At 36.6% G+C, this 22,221-nt stretch overlaps 1 protein-coding gene across 3 annotated transcripts in view; it reads left to right on the plus strand.

Annotated features, from left to right (window-relative positions):
• RAB11FIP2 (RAB11 family interacting protein 2) overlaps positions 1–22,221 on the plus strand; it is a 44,015-nt gene that overhangs the window by 14,412 nt on the left and 7,382 nt on the right. For all 3 annotated transcript variants that reach the window (XM_073354244.1, XM_073354243.1, XM_073354246.1), the window contains 3 exons: positions 1,106–1,548; positions 2,663–3,131; positions 20,902–20,947. In XM_073354244.1, the coding sequence (XP_073210345.1) occupies positions 1,106–1,548; positions 2,663–3,131; positions 20,902–20,947 (958 nt within the window). The remainder of the gene's footprint in view (positions 1–1,105; positions 1,549–2,662; positions 3,132–20,901; positions 20,948–22,221) is intronic.

The raw sequence follows: 22,221 nt of genomic DNA on the forward strand, positions 1-22,221 counted from the left end.
GGACTCTGTGTGTGACTCTGTCCCCCCAAATTCTGCTCAGTACATGGGAAGTAGTTGTGGAAGAAACGTGGGAGGAGATAATGACCTTCACTGAGTCCTGTGTACAGGTGGAGTAGATATAGAAAGTAGAGGGATTTTTCACTCCACAGATGCCTCCAGGGGACTACGGCGCAAAACAGAGTAGGAATAGAGCATGCTTGGGGTCAGGTGGGCCCTTAATCCTTTTGACCAGGGAGCATCACTGGGCTGGTTTTAGGGGAAACGGGAAATGTTGGGGACCTCACTTTGTCTCCTCCATGAAGGGGTGGGGAGTCCATATGGTTCCAAAACCAGACAGGAGGGGGTAGATGTTAGTGCTACGATGACCAGCAAACAGGAGGAGCAAGCCCTTTATTGTGGGGGCATACCTAAGTGGGACCTGTTTACTCTATTTGTGTTCTTGCAACTACCGTTAAAGGCAGTTGGAGATGAACTTGCATAACTGATGGGATGTTTGGCCCTGAATTACCAGAGGTCCCAAAAGCAGTGTGTGAGCACTTCTCTGCTAGAGCCACCCACGTAAACCTCAGCAGGGGAGCAAACAAATATTTACTGGCATATAAACTTAAGCAAAACCAAAACAAAAATGAGTTTTGGGTAGAACACTTGGCACACAATATACATTTATGTAGTACATTATTTACAAATAAAGGCTATTTTTGAAAAGTTTGCAATGTCCTTTAAATTGCAAAATAAAAATTATTTGGTTGTTTAATGCTAGATGCCAAGTTCAGCCTTGTTAAGCATATGAAACTCTACTGACGTCGGTGGGGTTTAGTACACTTGCACCAAGTCTGACTTTTCACTCGTCTCACATTCCAAGGCCAAAGTAATTTTTTAAAGCTTCCTTTTCAAGAATTTATATTGGAAAAATATAAATTTGGTCAATTTATTACATAGAAAATCTTAACCAAGAATTGCTTGAATAAAAATTTTCATAGTACTGGTGTTCAGTTTACAATATCAAGATTATCTTAACTTGTAAATAGCATGCAGCTTTATGACCAGTCTTCATAATGAAACATATCTCAACTTTCTCTCTCTTTCGCTTCCTTTCTCTTTTAAGATGGTTTAGCCTAGAGTCCAAACAAGGGAAAAGAACTAAAGACAGAGGAGAAATAAAGGTCAATATTCAGTTTATGAGGAATAATATGACAGCAAGCATGTTTGATCTGTCAATGAAGGACAAAACAAAATCCCCCTTTGCTAAACTGAAAGACAAAATGAAGGGTCGAAAGAATGATGGGACACTTTCGGATACATCCTCTGCAATCATTCTGAGTACTCACATACCTGATACGAACATTGACATCTCCAGTAATGAAATACAAATAAAATCAAAACCTAAAAAACCTTTCCTTTTGGGACCTCAGCGATTATCTTCAGCTCATTCAATGTCTGATTTAACTGGATCACATGTCTCTTCAGAAAAAATGAAATCCAGCACAATTGGCCATACCAACCTTTTCAGAAGTCAGTTAGAATCTTTTAGTTCTGTTGATGAAAGTGGTAAGTAAAACATGTTTTTCTTCATCTTAGTCGTTATGATTGTAGTCTCATTGCTATCAGTGTGAAAACATTTAAGTATCTGTTGAGTTTAGTGCATGCTTTAAATTCCAGACAAAGAAGTTTAGAATTATTTCTCTGTATGGTAGGTTAATTCATAGAAGTCTTGCCTTTTTGTTTAGATCAGTAAATGATGCGTATTTCCTGTTTAAATGTTGTTGCCAAGAAACAGGGAATAACTAGCTTCTGTGACTTGTTTCATTGCCCATTTTTTCCTAAGTTTAAAGTATACAGTAATAACATGACATTTTATGTAGCAATCCAATACAAAAAATAGTTTAACTGGTCAGAAATGTTTAAGAAAAAAATGAATCTGATCATGTTTTTTAGAATGTCTAGAAACTATCACCAGAGTAACTCTAATGTAGATGAAGAATTGAAAATGTTTTCAGTTGTGCAAAATTTCTTGCGGAACAATATGTTATTTTCTAAAACTTCAAACTAGTCACAGCCACCTCATGTGTACAACCTAATTTTCATATCAGTGGTTCTCAAACTTTAGCAACCCGAGGACTCCCACTGTGATTTAAAAATTTTTGCAGACCTCCAAGTCGGCTTCTAATTTTCCCCGGGGGTGCTCAAGCCCTGCTTAGCTCCAGACCCCGCACCCACTCCACCCCTTCCTCCAAGGCCCTGCCCCACCTCTTCCCTACCTTTGTCCTTCCTCTTCTTCACCTCTTCCCTCCCTTGAGCATGCCCCGTCCCCACTCTTCCTCCCTCCCAGCGCCTCCTGGATGCTGCTGATCAGCGGGCCAGTGGCCCCAGACATGAGTGACAGATCGCCCTGGAGTACGCTCACGGACCGCAGTTTGAGAACCACTGAGATAGAAAACAAGTGCTTATTGCAGAGCATATGGATTCCTTAAAAATTCCTTAACCACATACTGGGGACCACAACCGCTTTGCTTTTTTAAAAAATTCAGTAAAAATTGTTTTTTGAAATTAGAAACAATTGCAAAACTTCTAAACCTGAATTTAATAACATGAGCTCTCCACCGGTCATAAAGTGTGAGGTAATGTCTCACTGCTTATATACTAACAACAAAATTGTTTGCAGGAGGTCTAAAATCTCCACATAGGAGGACATTAAGTGCTGATACTTCTAAAATGAACCAGCTTGACAACACAGCTGATGAAAGTGAATCAGCATCTAAAGCACAAAATGACCCCTTTACAAATGTGAGTGCTTCATTACCCCAAAAGTTCGCTACGCTGCCAAGACAGAAAAATCCATTTGAAGAAAGCCCTGCATCATGGGACCAAAACATAAGTCTGTTTTCCAGGCCTGTTGAAATCAAAAAAGAAATTAAAAAAGAGAAAAAGGAGAAAGTTAGCCTTTTTGAAAGAGTGACTGGAAAAAAAGATAGCAAGAAGTTGGATAAACTTAGCAACGGGGGATCAGACAGTTCCACTGACTTGAAATCCCCTAGTGCATTTGATGCAAGTCATAAGGAGAGTTTTGATTATGATTCACGTAATCCATTTACAACCAACTTCAAGCCCACAAGCATGTTGCCTACATCTAGGTAAGTTTTACTTTATTTGGACCTGATATCTTGAGCATGTTATATAAATGAAAATGTGTTTAAGTATATAATAAAGCATACGGATTATATACGTTTATACAACGGCTCATCCGTTTGTAAGTAAAAAGGATGAATTTCTCATATAGTTTGATCATTTTCTTTCCAGTGGTATACTTCTAAGGATCTTTTTGAAGTTACATTGTGTATTGCAAACATGAGCCGTGAGTGCTGTTGGGTTTTGAGTTTCTGAAGACATTATACATCTTCAGCATGGCTTTGTCTTTAAAGTCTTGGCTTTAGATGGAGGCTTGTTTACTACTGAATCTAAATAGTGATCACTTTTTAGAAGTCACTAATTATTACAACACCTTTGTGTCTAAGATAAGATAGTTATTTCCTTTGCTAAGTAGAAGTATTGTGATATTTTAGATACAGAGTGCAAGTATTGATAAATTTTAATCTTATAATGGCATTTGCTACCTGGATCTAGAATAACGCCTAATTTCCCCTAGTTTATGGTCACATTACACGTCGTATTTATAATGCAAATTTCATTCCATTAATTCCGCAGAGCCAGAAGTATAAAAGTTAGTCGTCTTTACTATATGATGAATATTGTAAGAAAATGTCCATCATATAATAGATTTAAATGAAAAATTTTACTTTTTACACATTCCAATATTATAGTCATATCAAAATCTTTGTGTATTCTCCCTGTGTTGACATATATTATGTGCAAATAATATTTTCCTTTGAATTAGAAACTTTCACTTATGAAACATATATATGTAATAACTTCACAATTTAACTTTATTTTTACAAATTTTAATTGGAATGTAAGTAAAATAGAATGTTTAATGTACATGTGGTATTAGTGATATGGTACAAAATGTCTAAATGTATTCGTTTATAGATACAGCATAAGTTAGGCTGAAAAAGTCCGCTTTAATATATGCATTTTTTTTAATACATGCATGTGCCTTACATAGCCAGTACTTTGAAAAACACTGCCCTTGGGCACGGAGATGTTCCTTTGAAAATTAGCAGTAATAACATTAATGTGTTATGTTTAAAAAAACAGCAAAATTCATGTTTAGAGATCTACTGCCTGTCTCATTTAACCTCGCCTCCAATTCTAATTTTTAAGTAACAAAGCCTGGTGGGCCAAGACGTCTTGATGTGAGATTGATAAAGTGGGATCCTCTCATTCCAAGTTCATATGGTAGAACATTTACTGCTAGTAAATTTTAGTGCTGAAATGCCCCGGTTGGGGTCCCATTGTGCTGGGTATTTCTAGTCAGACAACTGGCTAATGTGAACGTAGCCATGCTGTGTTCTGCTGTTGTGGTTTTATCTCCTGTTCTCTCTGTCTTCCTGTTGTAAACGATTGTGTTCTCTGGACTGCATAATGATGATAAACTCAAGAGCTGCCACGTTCCACCCCAGCAGTGGCTGGATTGTCATGGTGGATAAGTGATCTCCGCTCAAAGTTTGCATATCAGCTTATGTTCATGGTACCTGGGTTGAAGGTGTTCCGTACATATACATGTAGGATGTTCGTACAGGTCTCCATCCTGTGAACCAAGCTAGGCCTGATGCATTTGTGAGATTAGGGGAGTTGCAGGGGAAGGTTTAGCTGCTTTTCTGAGGCTGCCTTGCATAGGGCTTGGACGCTTGGAAAGTTAAGGCCAGTCACCTGAAGGGTGAAGTCAGTGTGAGTGGGACTTGTCTATCTGGCACCAGGGGCCATGAATTTTAGCCCATGCTGACCTGTAGAGTTCTGACTGCCCCATGTAGTCATGGCGTGAACTAAAAGGCATCCACCATGCATTAACATAGTCCTTCTCGAAATGGGACTACACAGCACATTTAGTCAGTGCCAGCAGAGTCTACCGGTGGCAGTTAGAGCATAACATGTTACTGTGCGCTATCATTTATGCACTGCAGCACCATGTGGACGATCCTTAAATTAAAGCATGTTTACTCCTGAGAGAAAGCAGGAGTTAAGTGGCCTTAGTTTGCCATAACTTAATTCTCCTCCTTGGCGCTTAACTTCAGGATGAGAGAGACAAACCGCCACGAGGATGTGACTCAGTTTTAACTTTTGTGCTTTGACTTCACATCTGAAGTTGATGTGCCTTAACTTTCCTGTCCCTGTGTAGACATGGCTTCATGTCATTAGTATCCAAATGGTAACAAACAGAGGTGCTGGAACAGTTTTTACAGGGGAGGGTGCTGAGAGCCATTGAACAAACTGTAAACCCTGTATATGATGGAAACCACTTCAAGCCAGAGCGTGCAGCAGCACCCCTAGTTCCAGCACCTATGGTAACAAGTAGGTTTGAAGTGATCCCTTCAGGGAACTAGCTTTTCCTACCTGAACTCCCCCATTCCCACCCACTCCCCGCTGGTCTGTTGCCAATGTAGTCGTTCTCCTGCTTCGAGCAGGGGGTTGGACTAGATGACCTTCTGGGGTCCCTTCCAACCCTGATATTCTATGATTCTATGTTCAATATTCGGATAAAATGTACATACTGAGAATTTGGATTTTGAGCTGCTTTTTGCTTAATTTCTATTTTCCTCATTCTCCACATTTTAATCTCTTTGTGGAAGGGACCTTGTTTCCTTACTCATCAAGTACCTAGCATATTTTTGATACTACGTAATAACAGTTTTTAGTCTGAAGTCTTCCTTCAGTTCTCCCCATCTTAGTACACTCAGAAATATCTGGGTAAATTTCCCAACTAGAGGTTTAAAAGGCAAGGTAATGTAAATTACAGGCAAATGCTCTTGTCTTGCTTAAATTACAAAGAAACCATATACCTGGCCTCATGCAGCATGTGTCTGAAGATTATCTGATAGAACCTCAAGGCTGAAATATAAATTCTTTGTCATTTACGAAGTTTAAATGGAGAATGTATGAAGAACATAAAACTATTGTGAAGGTACTTTGGTAGGACAGGGTCTATTTTTCAGGCATCAGGATGCCTGACAATTAAGCTTTTAATGTTGAAGGAAGTGTATCTCCTTTTTGAATCTGGGACTTAGGGTTTGAGGTGGTGGCTTTAGTTTTGGTATTGACCATAGCTGACTGGAGATTGGGATGATGCAAGTTTTTTGTCTGGGTCAAGTGAATCTGAAAGACAGGCAATTTTTTTTTTTTGTCTGACTTATTATCTAAGCTACCTGGAGCACACATACTCGAAGGTAATTAGGTGGCTAACTTCCACACACACATACATACATGAACTCTTGGTGGGCCTACCATGCCTCTTGAAGTTAATGCGAGTCTTTCTATTGACTTCAGTGAGCTTTGTATCAGACTCCAAGTTAATCCTAATTAATTTAGTTTGGCGTTTTTTGATTAAACAGTAATAATTTGAGAAATAGCATTTCCTGGTAATATAGATAATTATTGGCTAGATGAGTTCCTGGAAGGAGGCTTTTGTTCATCACCTAGCCAATCCACTAATTGCCCACCTTATTGATTATCCTTACTATTATAAAACAATACATTATGAAAATAAAAAGTAATTGTGTTTGCCACTTCAGAAGTGGAGAGAGATGTGAGTAGTTTGTTCAGAAGTAGAGAGAGATGTGAGTAGTTTGTTCCTAACAGTTAGATGGATGCAGTAGGGAAAGCAGGATTTCATTTTCATTGGTCTGGTTAGCTTAATAAGGGTTAACCTGCTGTTAGAGAATTACAATAAAATCAGCAAGAGTAAGAGATGTTGGAAATATGGAGATATAGGAACTCATAATTTCTGATAATCTCCACTCTGGCAAGAGCTCGTTCTCTACCCTTGAGCAAGTCATTTAACCTTTCTGCTTCAGTTTCCTTCTTTGTAAAATGAGGATGATGCTTCTGTACCCCTTAAAAATTTTGTGAGGATGATATTACAGTTGATTAAAGGCTTTGAAGATGTAATGTATTGTGTAAATGGCAAGGATTATTTTCTTCCTCTTTTATTGTCTGGTGTAAATGAGTATTAGACACTTCTGTGCTAACTTCTTGATGTTTGAAATAAGTTATGGGCTTACAGTAAAAGAAAACGCACTTTTTGTAAATGTTTATAAATCCATTAGTTCCAAGGCATTTACACCATGCAGCCAATGAGCAGTCACTAAGCATACAATATATGCTAGTATTCCTAGTCATCCTTTAACAGTAATAGGATTTGCCTTCATAATTCCTAATCCACTGCTTTGAAACTTTTGCCCTATATATTATATTGCATTCATTATTGTAATTGCTCCCATTAATTGATAGAGCTCTCAGGAGGTTAATCTGTGGACACCAGCCATGTTGTCTTTATACCGAACACACCTAAATAAATAGATATTTGTCTTCGAAAAATAAAAATCCTTCATAAAATGACCAAACCTTTGTGCATCTTTTCTCTAAAATTGTTTGTTTAAAAAAATAAAACTGATGTGAAAATTTCTCAATTTACACCACTTGACAGGTGCTAAAAGAAAAGCATCTTTAATTCTAATGTGTTGTTAGGACCTCTTTAGAGAGATTGTACAAGTTATTAACAAGGTCCTCTGAGACAGAAGACGGGTAATTAACAAGACCTACAGAAGGAGTTTAGGTAATTAATGAGCTTCTGGGTACTGGACAGGGGGTAACAAATAGTCCAATAGTTAAAGCTGACAGGTTGTTACTAGTATGATCAAATGGCAGATTTAGGAAAGTGATGTATGTGATAGATGTATGTGAACTTTCGAAGAATGGTTTAAAAATAACCCTTTAGATTATATTTCTATGACAGAGTAGTCGTCATAACGGCAATTCTACACTTAAACAGTGTAGGAGCTAGTTAAGATTGAAATTTCATTATAGAATATCAAATGGATGTAGCACCCCAAAAGGGAAATTACATACTAAGGAAGCATGAGAGGAATTAGTACTAAGTGCCATGTATCTATAATCATTGTCTGTTTTTGAAAAAAGTCAGTTGAACAACTGACTAAACTTTCTGTGAACTAGATGTTCCAGAAGCTGAGCAGACTTAGATTGAGTTAAATGCCTTTATAGTAAATAAGAAGAGCTTTCTCTTCTCACATATCTGAGTTCTGATGAAACCACTCAGAAAAAATAAGAGAAAATTTGGTTCCTTTCTTGATTTCTGGTTTCTTATAAAATACTTCTTATGTTGTGTATTTTAAGGAAAGAGGAACGGAAATGTAGAAGTGGAGAAGGAGGGATTCTTCAAATATGCATTTAGATATACACCTCTACCCCGATATAATGTGACCCGATATAACATGAATTCAGATATAATTCAGTAAAGCAGCGCGAGGGGGGCGGGGGGCTGCGGCTGTGCACTCCGGTGGATCAAAGGAAGTTCGATGTAACGCGGTTTCACCTATAACATGGTAAGTTTTTTTTGGCTCCTGAGGACAGCGTTATATCGGGGTAGAGGTGTACCAACCTGTTGGCCATCCACACAGTTTTGGAAGAAAAATACTATCAATTTGGTCAAAGAATGTTAATGTGGAAAGGTCACAATAGCGTACGGGGGGTGGAAATTTACCCATCCTTTGTGTTGATTCCAAAAGAGAATTTATAGTGCTTAAAATATAGGCGTTATTCCCATACTAACTTTGTCACCTCTTATGTGTATTACATTAATACTGTAATATTAACATCTTTACATACAATTGTGTTTGTAAGAAATATTTACAAAATTCTTATAGAAACAGATTTCAATTTGAATATATAGCATAACAACAAATACAAATAAAACCTGCATTCCTTCTATCCTGTAATCTATAGTGACAACTTACTGTGTTTTTAAATGTTCTTTTGCTACTTCAAACACACCTAAAAGTTGCATTTAAAAAAAAATAAGGCTTTTATTTACTCTGTTTTGCTTATCTTTCTTGTTTTGAGAACCGTTCCTAGATTTGACAGTTTTGTCTCTTCAGTGAATCTCAATGGTTGTGCATCTCGTCATGCTTAACAGTCAGCACTGGCTGTTGCTGGGTGTCTGCTGTTAGTAATGATGATGATAACTTCCTCTTTACAAATACTTCAACTAATTGTGAAAGTCTGAAATAACACAGATTTTTGCATTGCTCCTGTCTTCCTGACCTCTCATCACTGTATTCTCACCAAACAGCTCTTGCCGTCTCTTCATTTTCAGATGCTATTTCACAGAACATAACGTTTGAGAGTCAGATGGCACAAAAATTACAGGAATTTTGAGAGCATCAAAGTGACCAGAACATACCAACTGAGAACAAAGAGCAGCACACAGTATATTTTCAGGCTTTAAAATTTCATTAAAGTTTAGTATGTGTCACTGTTACTTCTCAATTTCGCCCTTAAGCATGATGCACTGGGGCTCTCTTTCTGCAATAAGCTCCATGTGAGTGGACCCCTGCTCTTGCACAGAGCCCATTACAGGAAGGGTGCAAAGGAGTGCAATGTTGTAACTTTTAAAAGGAATAAGCAATGCATCTCTCTTCTTAGCTACTTTCCTTCATACACTTTGTTTTGGAGGTCCTGCTTCCAGAAAACCCATTATTGTGCCTGCTGCAGTAATGAAGTCTCTCAACGTATTTGTGTTTTGTCAATCATTCATAAAGCATAGGTGTGTAGGCTACACTGTTTTGAATTTTTATTTCTTTTTCCTGACTTTGTAAAATTTCTTCTCTGTAAGCAGCTGCATACGTTGTTACTGTATTAACTTTAACTTGGATGGCATTTTGTTTATTTTCTTCACTTTCCTCTGCTGGTATTCATGAGATTATAGCTAAATTGCCACATTTCTAGTTAAATTAGATTACTGGTTTGATCGCCTAACCTATTGAGAATATTATGAAAATGATAGAATGAGTCAGTGTATTGTATTATTATAGAATTTTAATATGAACTGTGAATTCAGTACGCAAGGCACCGGTCCGACCTTTTTCTGAAGCACAGAACAAGTACAGTGCTTGCAGGAGCAGTACAGAATTTCCACCCTGCCAGTGTGCTTAATCTCTGATGTGGAAGGATCATCTCTTGTAATGAGAAAGTAGTTACATCTTCATGTCTCTGTCTTGACATTTGAGCTAAACCTGCCAGCTGTGATTTTGGTTTTGTGACGTGCACACAAATGAACTCTGAACAGGGATGAAACCACCAACCCTCAGGCCATTACAAAGCAACTTTTCCATGATTGAGTCACTACCTACGCTGGACTGGAACAGTGATAGACTCTTACGGGATATTCTATTAACAGTTTGAATTGGTCTTGACTTGAGTAAACGAATCAGATATCTCTGATTAGAATACCTATTTTATAAATACTGATGGTGCTTAAAGTTCATGTTACTAAATAATTACAAGATTTTTACAAGCATTTACAGTCTTGTAAATGCATATTAAGGCATATAAAATCCTTTGAAATTCAGTTCCTGCGCATATATAGTAGACTCCACTCAAAGCAGACTGCATTGGCTATTCAAGTCTTTAAAAAATTGTAATTGCTTTAGATTATTTTCTCAAATTTCATTTATTCAAGTGAAGTTGTTTTTTCTTTTTTAATTTAAACCAATGCATAAAGAATCTAAAACTGATAAACTTCCCTTTTTTTCTCACTGATGTAAAAATAAATTAATAATAGAACTAGTTCTGAAGTCTTTAGAAATAGTTCTTGACCTTGAGACTTTAAATACCTAATTTCAATCTGGAGTGAATTTTTCGAGCTGAGTTATAGATCCCTGAATTTGTGCCTTATAGTTCAAGTGCTTACACAACCTAAACTAGAATGACCTGAATGATCCATAGTACATCTCTTGAGGATGAAACATCATTAATCATTCAGGTAGAGCACCATCTGTTCAAAACTAGATTTCTTAGCTTGGTATAAAAATGCCTAATAAAAAGAAAAATATTTAAATGCTTAGATATATTCCTTTTTTATTTAAGGTTATTGTCATTAGCCAATTTTGTTTATAGAAACTGCAGTAAAATTCAGTCTGGCATAACGTGCAAAATCACTGCAGCTTTATATTTGAGGTTCAAATAGTCTTTTAATCCCTGTGCAATTATTCAATTATTACACTTGCAAGTTTAATAGTAATCTGGAAATAGTGGTGCTTACATCTAGTGGTTGTATTCAAAGTGCTAGTTCACTTATTTCAAGGTACTTATATTTGAAACTGCCTCTAAGGGCTTGTCTACCCTTAAAAGCTACAGCGGTGCATCTTCACCACTGTAGTGCTTCAATATAGATGCCACCTATGCCAAAGGCAGAGGGGTTCTCCCATTGGCGTAGGTAATCCACCTTCCCAAGAGGTGATAGCTAGGTCAGCAGAAGAATTTTTTCTTCAACCTAGCATTGTATACCGCAAAGGTTAGGATGGCTTAACTACATCGCTCAGGGATGTGACATAGCTGGCTTAACCTAACTTTTTAGTGTAGACCAGGCCTGAGAGAGTTTAAACCATCATCCCAGCAGGGCCCCTGTGCATGGCCTACCACACTTGTTCTTCTCTCAGCACTTTCAGAAAGCCCCATTATGCGTCTCGGAATCTGCCTTCAACCCACTGTAGAACTGATTCTCCACTGCCATGTCACTTCTGCTGCAATTTATACGTGTGCAAAGTGGGGGTAAAACTACCATTCTCGTTTGGCATTTTACACCAACTTTTTATTTTCTTTGCACACATGTAAATGGCTACATAAGGTACACAGCAGTGGAGAATTATGTCCTTTATCTTTTGTTTATAAATATAACAAAGCGACCTCCAGTAAGGTGTTCTAAAGTTATTATATTTCATGATTGCACTTTTTCAAAAGAAAAAATGTAATTTCAAATCACATAAATTGTACTTTTAAAAGTATTGTTGCAGTTTACATTAATATTAATCCCAGATTAAAAAGTATTTGGTTGGAGTTTTCTAAATTACTAAGAAAAGTTTTTGACCTATATTTCACTTCCACCTCAGTCTGTTTTTCTCTCTGCCTCTATTGAGCAGGCACTCTTTTCTTTTATATATGAATAGGCAGGCTGTTAGTTGTGATAGACACTCAATGTAACAGCTGACGGTTGCTTAGTACAATGGATCAGATTAAGTCCAATATCTGAGAACAATTGCGGTTTATTGGTTAGAGCAACAAAGGGTCTAAGTTCCGTTATCCGATCTGTGGAGAATATTATTATGTGACCCAGGGAAAGTCACAACCACTTTTCCACAGTTCACCAATCTTTAAAATTAATGTAACCCCTCATTGAGAGGGTGACGTGGTCTAAGTTTTGCAAAGTTCTTTGGGTTCTCTGCATAAAAATTTCTACGTAAATGTAAAGTTTCATTATTAACATTATTGGTATAGTACTAAGGCCTTGTCTACACTTACAGCGCTGAAACGTCCTTCGCTCAGGGGTGTAAAAAACCACCCCCCTGAGTGATGCAAGTTTCAGCTCTGTAAAGTGGCAGTGTACAGTGGCAGAGCTCTCTCCTAGCGCTGGAGCCGAGACTACACAGCCATGTTAAAGCCCTGCCGCCGTAGCGCTGAACGTCGCCTCTGTAGACATACCCTAAATCATTTATAAAGTAAGTGCTCTTCAGATATGAGGAAAAGGTTCCTGCTTTGAAGGGTTTACAGTCTAAGGCCCCAATTCTGCAATGAGCTCTCTGTGTACAAGGCTCCTTGAATCCACAGGGAGCCTCACACTGACTTTAATGGAGCTCCATAAGAATGCAGAAGTCTGCTCGTGCATAACTTATTGTAGAATCAGGGTCTGTATACACAACATGTAGATGGAGGATGAGATGCAACAAAAAGTGTCTTCCATCCAAGATTTGTTATTAACTCCTTAACTCGCAAATTCATAGAAATGTTAACAAAATAGAAGGATGGCAACAACCAATTCCTGGTATTATTTTTGCAACCTTGTGGGTCACATAAACTCCAGAAAGCCCTGAATGATTGCTTTGTGGCAGAACAATTTATATAGCAGTGAATCCCAAAACATTGTTCACCAGAATCTCATTGGGAAGTAGATGGCAATAATGTGCCCAATCCATCCTTCCATAGCTGCCATATTGCACTGTAATTTCCCCTAGGAAGTGGTGTCTTCATTACTAGCCTGCTATGGCTGGTAATATTTGAAGGAAAGTTAGGGTCTGAATTTCATTAACTATATCATCTGCATTTATTCCTTTTTTCCCCCTAGAGTATGTTGGTGGTAGGATTATATTCATATATATTTTTATGAAAATAAATTTACAATTAATTTTAAGTTCATGAAACTTACTTTAAAAGAAAGAAAGAAAGAAACCTGAAAAGTGCATCACTTCTGAGTAAAGAAACATTCCACAGTCTAAAGATTTTGGATAGGAGTGATCTACTTCACCTTAAAAATACCCGTGTTAAGTAAAGTAAAAAAAGAATTGGTGTAACTTGCAAATTACCTATAAAATGGGCATTGTGTAACATATGATGAAAGCACTCACTGAACTGTGTTGATAATATATTAACCAAGAAGATTTTAATACTTTGAATAGTAAAGACTAATGTAAATACATACTTTATACTGAAAAGTTATACACAGTAGTGATTGTATAACTAATCTGAATAGTGAAAGATGATATCTAAAAAGCTCTTGCTCCTTAGGGGAAATATGATTTACATACAGTATGTTAGAAATGTTTGCCGCATATTCATCACAGTGTCAAAGTAAACTGCTCCAGCTGTAATATTTTTAAATTTGTTGTTGAGCAGTTTTTTTATAAACATTGCTTTAATCTCTAGATATTTAGAAACCAAGTATTTAAACAGCCAATATGTCTTATGTTTTATTTGTTTACCATCATAAATCTTCAAGAACATAAGTCTCAATCATAAAACTGATCAGAGCAACTTAGAAAGGACTATTCAAGTAATGTACAACCACCAAACTACCTAACTCTTTCCAGGTGGCTGTATTGGAAGGAAAATTAGATATTTTATATCACTGTGATTAAATAAATGTATTTAACTGGTGGAAAAATCATACACACATGATAAATTAAGTATAAAATAATATATTTTTATGGTCGTGATGCAAACCAAGACAACCCATAAAATCATAACTATGGTAAGTCTGTCTATCTTAGCTTATGTCATTTTTTTTCTAGTCACTTTTTTTCATTGTGACAGGAGTGAAGGGGAGTTTCAGCTGTGACTTCAAATAAGTTAAAGTTGAAGTCAAAGTAATAAAAGCCAGGAAATTTCAAACAGGTTTTACTATTTAATAAAATTTAGATTCTAAAAAATAGTTCCAGGAAAATAAAGGGTCTGATTTAACCTGATAAAAATAACAGATATAAATAATATAACCCTTAGGAAGCTAGCTGATTCCCAGGTGAGTGACATGGGGGAATTGGCTAATGACTATGCTAGGTAGAATTTTCTGTGCTTAGGAGGGAGCTTAGGTTTCTGGCATTTGGATGTTGGACAGGTCTCTTGATTGGAATATGTTTCTTCCTACACCATTTCACGGCAGCTGATTTTGCATCTATACTCTTCTCATTGGCCTGTTCTGCTGATTTGATTTACTTCCCTTTTGCTAAGTCATGACCCCTCTTCTGGAGAGTAGAACTGATAAAGGGATGTTTGCATTGAGAGACCAGGTATGGAACATTCATGGAAGCCAGCATGGCACCTGGGTGTAGAGTCTGACAATGTGGCTAGCAGTGGCAAATTGGGAAGAGAGCATGCTGTGGGCAGTGTGTGCAGTTGTTGGGAGCGGTTCTGGCAATCTGGAGTCATGGGAGGGGTGTGAAATGCCTTGATTCCTTTAGGGTGATGGACGAAATAGGAACTAGAAGAGCTTCCTTAATGTTGTATGGATTAAGTGTCTACTTCTCACCATTGTGCTTAAATACTGTACATGTGGCATGTAGGACTTGTCTGAAACTCCTTCTACATCAAAAGTTTGCACAGCTCAGGGCAGTGACAACCATCATTTCAAACATCTCAATATTTTGTTGCTTTGATGATAAAAGCAAAGCCCTTTATTCTGTTTTAACAATCTTTTGTACTTTTCCCCTTTTATTAATTGTGATCTCTCCCGCCTAGGAAAAAACACACTTCATTATTTTTTCTCATTTGAGTGTCATCAGAATGCTTTGCATTATACATTCATAGAGAAAAATCTGATCCCTGCCTCAAAGTTCTTACGTTTTAAGATCCTAATCCTGCAGACACTTATGTATGTGTCTAAGGTTACGTTTACCCTGCGCACCTTAGAGCGGCACAGCTGTGTTACTACAGCCGTGCTGCTGTAAGGGTACACATTTAAGCCGCTCTTTGTCAGTGGGAGAGAGCCCTCCTGTCAGCAAAATAAAACCACCCCCAACGAGGGGCGGTAGCTTTGTCGGCGGGAGAGCTTCTCTTGCCAACAAAGCACTGTCTACACCGGCGCTTTTCGTCAATAAAACTTTTGTTGGTCTGGGGATGGGTTTTTTTTTTTCACACTCCGACCGACAAAAGTTTTACCAACGACAGTGCAGTGTAGGCATAGCCTAACTTTACTCTAATAGATAATCCCATTAAAATTAACTGGAATAACACCATTCTGACACACAAATACTAAAGCCTTGTATACGGTTAAAAGCTTTTCCACTTTAACTATGCTGACATACTTAAAGCGGCAAAAAAACCCAACAAATCCTAGTGTAGATGCCATTATACCAGTATAAAAATATTTATGATAGTATAGTTTATTCTGGTTAATGAACCACAATAAGCATTACTGGTATAAAGCGCCTTATTCTAGTATAACTGTGTCTACAGTAGAGCTTTTACTGGGATAACTAAGCTAATTTAAAAACAAATCATCCCTTACTAACATAGTTCTGCCAGAAAAACTTGTTAAGTGTAGACTAGATCTTAAATTGGTGGTATAATGTTTGTGGCAGATTGGTGGGTGGATTATCATTGAAAACACTTCAGAGGAGTAGTGTATTACACGGGAGGGATTTGAAAGAAGACGTGGAGGTTATTTTACTACACAGGATGGGAGTTAAAGGAGCTACATGGATCATGGTGCTAAAAAAGAGCAGAAGGAATAAATAAGCAGTGTTTAGTAGCGGCAGAAGTCAGCTGATCTACCAATTATCTCTTTCATTTTCTTAAGCGTCTTTGGGCCCAATGTCATCTTAATGAAGCTTATTTTAATATCTGTCTTAGTCATTTTGGATTATAATGGCAATTTTAAACTACACTTTACATACTATTCCTACTAAAATTAATAGATCATTTACATTAGGATCATGCATGCGCTGACTGAGCAATGGTACCCTGTCTTCTGGAACGGTTGTTTGTGGAGCTGCAAAATCCTGTTAAAATTGATTTTTACTTTGCATGTGAGCATGCCTTTCTAATAGCCAATACATACAAAATCCATTTTATGAAATAGTAACCAGGCATACACATCACACAGTTTTGATGGTGATGACCTGTGAGCCCGAAAGAACCAATTTGACTTTTGGTTCCCAGGAGGAGTTGACAGAGCTGTTTAGTAAACTGAGCAAATTTAGTTTTGAAGTAAATGAGAAACAATAAGTATAAAATACCACAATGCCAATTTTTACCGTCATTTTTGACAGTGGAACCACACTTTAAAAACAAACAGAAAAAAATGCTTCCAAGCTGTGAACATATTTTTGTCATGTTTCCACAGAAAAACTTCACTGCCAGGATATCAAACCCTGGGAAAAATAAGGATAGGACCTTAACTATTTTGGCTATGTTGTGTACTGCTACCATTAGAAGAACAGCAAAACTGATATACTTTGTTTTATCAGTCAGATATACATATCCTATAGAAACATGTTGCATTGTTTACATCAGTGACTTACATCAATGACAGTTAAAAAATCAGAATGGCCTTGTGTAGTTAAGAAAATGTTGCTGAATAGATGGAAAGGCTTATGATCAATACTGTATTTATATATAGTGTAAAGGGGTATGTCATTTTGTTTCTTTTTACATAATTATAGTCAAATAAAATAATAAATTTAAGTTAAGGGTGTGGCATTATGAAACAAAAGAAACAAAAAGAACCCAGTAACTTCAAATACACAACACATGCAGAAAAACCTATATTTGCAATTTTAAAGGTATTCTAGGGTTCTCAATTAGTGAGTTATGAGTACAGCTGAGAGAGTCTGGAACTGCTCAGGCTCACCTCTGGTTGGAGGAGCTGGCAGGAAACCATGCTAGGCTCAATGAGACCATGGAGCTCCCAAGTTCGTTAGTAGACCTTCTCATTTAAAAATAAAAATTAAAAAATTACAAGGTTTCAGAGCACCTGTTTCTTCCTGCTTCATTGGGAAGGAGAATATTTCCCACTTATGTCTTAAAACTTGAATAGTGTGTGCTTCATTTGTAATCTGGCTGTCATATTTGTGTGCAATTGCAGTTACTTACGTACCAAACATAACACTTGCTAATTTTGTAGATGGAATTAAGATGCCCACTGTGTCATAATAAGTGTGCATGTTTTTCAGTTTTAAAAAGGTCAGTACTCCCAATGGTTTACATTTCTAATTTCAAAATACAGATTTATTGTGTAGTGACTGTTACTCTTCCATAATAGCAGATAAAAAGAGCAGGTATCTCAGAACTTACTTCACAGGAGCGTTTAAGTGGTTCAATGCTATAAAAGATCTTGCTTCCTTAACCTTTCAGAAACTCAGTTGAGCAGTCATTGTATTATTCTGTATCTTGTCTAACATGAGGAAACTGTTCCAAAAGAAAGGTATCCCAAATTAACGCCACACTTCATTAAATAAAGACATTCTTGGTTTTCACCAAGCTAATTCGATCCAGTTTACTTAACTCATTTTTTTTTTGTTCTCAGAACAGATCACAAAAGACAGCCATGAATGAGTAGTTCATCATGTGTTTGACACGTCAGTGTGAGACTAAAAGGCAGACCTTGTGAGAGGGTTCCTGCCTTTAGATGTGTGGACAATACCTGATGAAAGAGGCCCCTCATTCAAAACTGTTCTCTAGTGAACAGGACAGAACGCCTCAGATCACTGTACAAACTGGTATAATAGAAATCAACCAGAACTTGATTCCTCAGACACTTTTCCCTCACAATTGTGACTGTTCATGTAATCTAGCCTTTATGTAATATTCTAAATATTGCAATTGGTTCACTGTGCTTCAGTAGAAACCAAAGACCAAACTTTCCTAGAGCTCATTTGGCCTTTAATTGCTGTATAATTGCAAAATACTTGCTATATAAATAGGCTTGGGAAAATTCAATGTTTAATTTTTTTATAATTTGGAAGTATATTACTTTTTAAACTTTTTTTTTTCATTTTTTTATCAATTTAAATTTTCACCATTGCAGGAAATTATGCGGGGAGGGGCAATAGACAACAATTATTTAATGACAGTAGATGTTGAGATTCAAAAAGTTAAAGCTTTATAACCGTTAAAACACAAGTCATCAACATAAAATGTTAAAATATACAAAGTAGATCTTAAGTCAAACTCTAATATGTTTTCAAGCAGCATTTTTTCTTACTTTGTCTGTCTGTGAATTTCTGTCATTATTTCTGTCATTACTTCTTCCACTGTGTGTGTGTGTAGTGAAATTGACATTTACCAACAAAAATTTAATCCTTTCAAGCCTCTATATAAAATATGCCCATTCCACCCTTCCATATCAACTACATATATGATCAAAGGTTTATAGGCTTAGCAAAGGAAGGAATGGACAGCAACAAAATAGTCATTACTTATTTTAGGTTAAATTTTTTATATTAAAACTACAAATGCTGTACAGTGTTTTCATAGCTTTAAAATTGTTCTTTCAGATGCTTGTAATAACCTTTCAGTAGCCTGAAATTGAAATGTTTCATTACCAAATTTAATTTTCTTTTTTCATGCACCGGCTTGTTTAATGTATTCATGAGTACTAGGCTACTGAGATTTTTTTTCTTCTTCCTTTTAAAACTTAAAGGTGAATTCATTACTCATGAGCCAAGAAGGCTTTGGATTGATCAGAATGGTTTGATACAGGTTACATGCAAGCAAGCATTGAGAAGGGCCCTTTGGCAAAAGCTCTGCCAGCAAGCTTCAGCCTCAGCACTTTCAGTACATGTGTGCTCCTGGGCTATATATAACCTTTACAGTCTTACCAAATAGTAGATTTTGTGATATATAATACAGGGACTAAAAATAATGCTGTCGAATAATTTATTATTATAATCCAGAATCTGAACCCATTTTCCAGAGAGTAAGTGTTATTTCAGTAATCATTTGTAACAACTATAAAAGGATACAAAAGCATTGGTTTTGAAAATGAAAATATATTCAGAAAATTACCATATATACATACATGCCTGCCACTTTGACAGTGGCAACGTTAGTATTATCCATATCAGCAGTCTGTTGTCCCAGTTAATTTGGGAAAATTTTAAAATAGCTGTGTTTTTATATGTGAATAATTTAATAGGTTTGAGTGGTTATTTATTGATCTTATTATGCTTCTTTTAAAGCATGTTGCTATTTATATTTGTACCTTGTCCTTTAGTCTGACCATATAAAAACAGATAAATGAAGTATATATTGTCCAGTGTTAAATACTTATTTAATTTTTATTAATACACTGTAACCAAAGCATTCTAAATGTGTGTGCGCACTACTGGATCACCAAAACATACTTGTTTATGACTGCTGCAGGGAGTAGGGGAGTCCGAGGTACGTGCTAAATGAAAGCAATGGGCTACAAGAAGTTCTGTGGGAAGTTTACTAACGGGGATTTTGGAAAATTGAGCAAGAGGGGTGAGGAGCTAAATGTGTTAAAAGAATTGTATCAGAATAAAACTAGCAGCAGTAGTGTTGAGCAAGGAAGAAAAGCTAGACAAGTAGTATAAAACTGGAAGGAGAAAAAAATTGTTTCATATTAGATCTGGTAGGGGTAAGCATTGTTAATGTGAGATGGTTTTTCAACCTATAAAATGAGCTAGTGATTTGAACTGGGTTTCTGAAAAGCAGATCTCCAGTAAAAAGACACCAGAAAAATTGGCATTAATTGGTACCTTTGTAATGACAATTTCAGTCTAGATGTGTATGACGAAGTGGACATGGAAATTGTATTAGCATCTCATCTCTGGAGATGATCTTTCTCAGGTCAAGTTGAAGCATAATGACACTGTGATATGTGCAAACTGTGACTTTCATTATCTGAAGTTTACCTGGTCTCATCTGTAGAGAACCTGAATTTCCAGGACTCTGGGTTGAACAGTTGATTCACTTACCAAAAAAACAAAATAAAACAAAAATCTTTAAAAGGCTTTTTTTCTATTTTTCAATGAAAAATTATAGCAATTTCATGTATGTTTAGAGTAGAAAACATGATTTCAAAAAATGAAAATGTGAGTTTTAACTTGATCTAAAATCATAAAGTTCTGAAAAATGCATTTTGCATACTACTGCAGAGCAAATTGTTGAATTATCATTTGCAACCATCTCCCCAAAGCCTTAATTTCTGTGTTTAATGGTCATTATAATTATAATATCATGATTTTAACTCTAATATATTTACAGGTTTTAGAAATGTTGCTTACATATTGTTTTATGAAAATTATCTTTGATTTTGTGTCTTTCTTAAATGTGTTTGAAGTCAAGAAATTATGTGACTGTTTCTACATTTCATATAAGCTATTTTAGTAATGTTGACATTCGGTACAAAGTTATTTTCAAAATGGTGTTTTTGTTGATGAGTACATACCTGTAATATTTTGTTTTTTGTTATTCCCGTAGTTTTACTATGAATCCTGCAAGCATTGAAGACCTCAGGAAAACAATGGTGAGTGACAACGTAATGGAGAACTATCAGTTCTCCACCTACTTGGTGCCTGAAATAATAAAAACCATGTTTGGTTATTTATTCTAACTTCTAATATGAACATTTTAAAAACTTTTCTGCTTGTTTTATCCAGCAATTCTTAACAAAAGTCTCTCTTTCCTGGTCGGAGACTGGGTTAATTCAAAGGAACTGAAAAGAGACTTTGCAGAGTATTTGGAATAACCGCTGAAGTTATAGTGTAGAATAGATCTTCCCAAGGGAAGTAGTGAGACACTTTTTGCTTCAGCCATTTTGAAATAAGTTTGGACAAAGCACTAGAATGTGTTGCCTGGCAAACAATCCTGCATTGGCAGGGGATGAACTAGATCAGCAGTTCTCAAACTGTGGGTTGGAACCCCAAAGTGGGTCGCAACCCCGTTTTAATGGGGTCTCCAGTGCTGGCTTAGACTTGCTGAGGCCTGGGGCAGAAGCCGAAGCCTGAGCCCCACCGCCTGGGGTCAAAGCCAAAGCCCGAGAGCTTCAGCCCTGAAAGGCAGGGCTAACGTTACAGGACCCCTCCCTGGGGCTGAAGCCCTTGGGCTTTAGCTTTGCTTACCCCCCAACCCCCACCGCCGCTTGGGTGGGCTCAGGTTTCAGTCCCCCCGTAATTTTTGTTGTGAGAAGGGCATCATGATGCAATGAAGTTTGAGAACCCCTGGTCTAGATGATTTTAACAGGTGTTTCCCATCTGTGAAGTCTATGATTCTTTATGAAGGACAGTTTTTAGTAGGCTAATCAAAATGCAAGTCATCTGCAGGTTTAGGAAAATGAGTAAATTATGTTATGGTTAGAAGTACAAATAACAAATGAACAACCTAATGAAGAACAGCAATAAGGCCTTGTAATAAAGAAACTTGAAGTTATTCTTTGGAATAGTTGTTTGGCCCTAGAAATAGCAAAAATATAGTGTGTACTAAGAAATAAAGAAAAAAATTCTACACATTTACTATGTAATTTCTTTGTACAAAAGAAAATATAATCTTGCTACAATTTCTTTTATGAGCAGATCAGATCTTTAAAAGTGGGTTTGTTTTCCCTCTTAAAAAAATAAGTTGCATAGACAAATAGATAGGACTTTATACTGTTTGTATTTCACTATATTATGTAAATGACTTGCAATAACTTTTGATGTTTCATAATAAATGCCCAAGTTTTCATAATGTAAGAAACTGGTGGGAGATGTCGGAATGTATGAAGACTGCCTTTGATCAGATAGTAAGCTGAATTCTACCAAG

The sequence above is a fragment of the Lepidochelys kempii genome, chromosome 7 (assembly GCF_965140265.1).
Source record: "Lepidochelys kempii isolate rLepKem1 chromosome 7, rLepKem1.hap2, whole genome shotgun sequence".
In the NCBI taxonomy this organism is placed as follows: Eukaryota; Metazoa; Chordata; order Testudines; family Cheloniidae; genus Lepidochelys; species Lepidochelys kempii.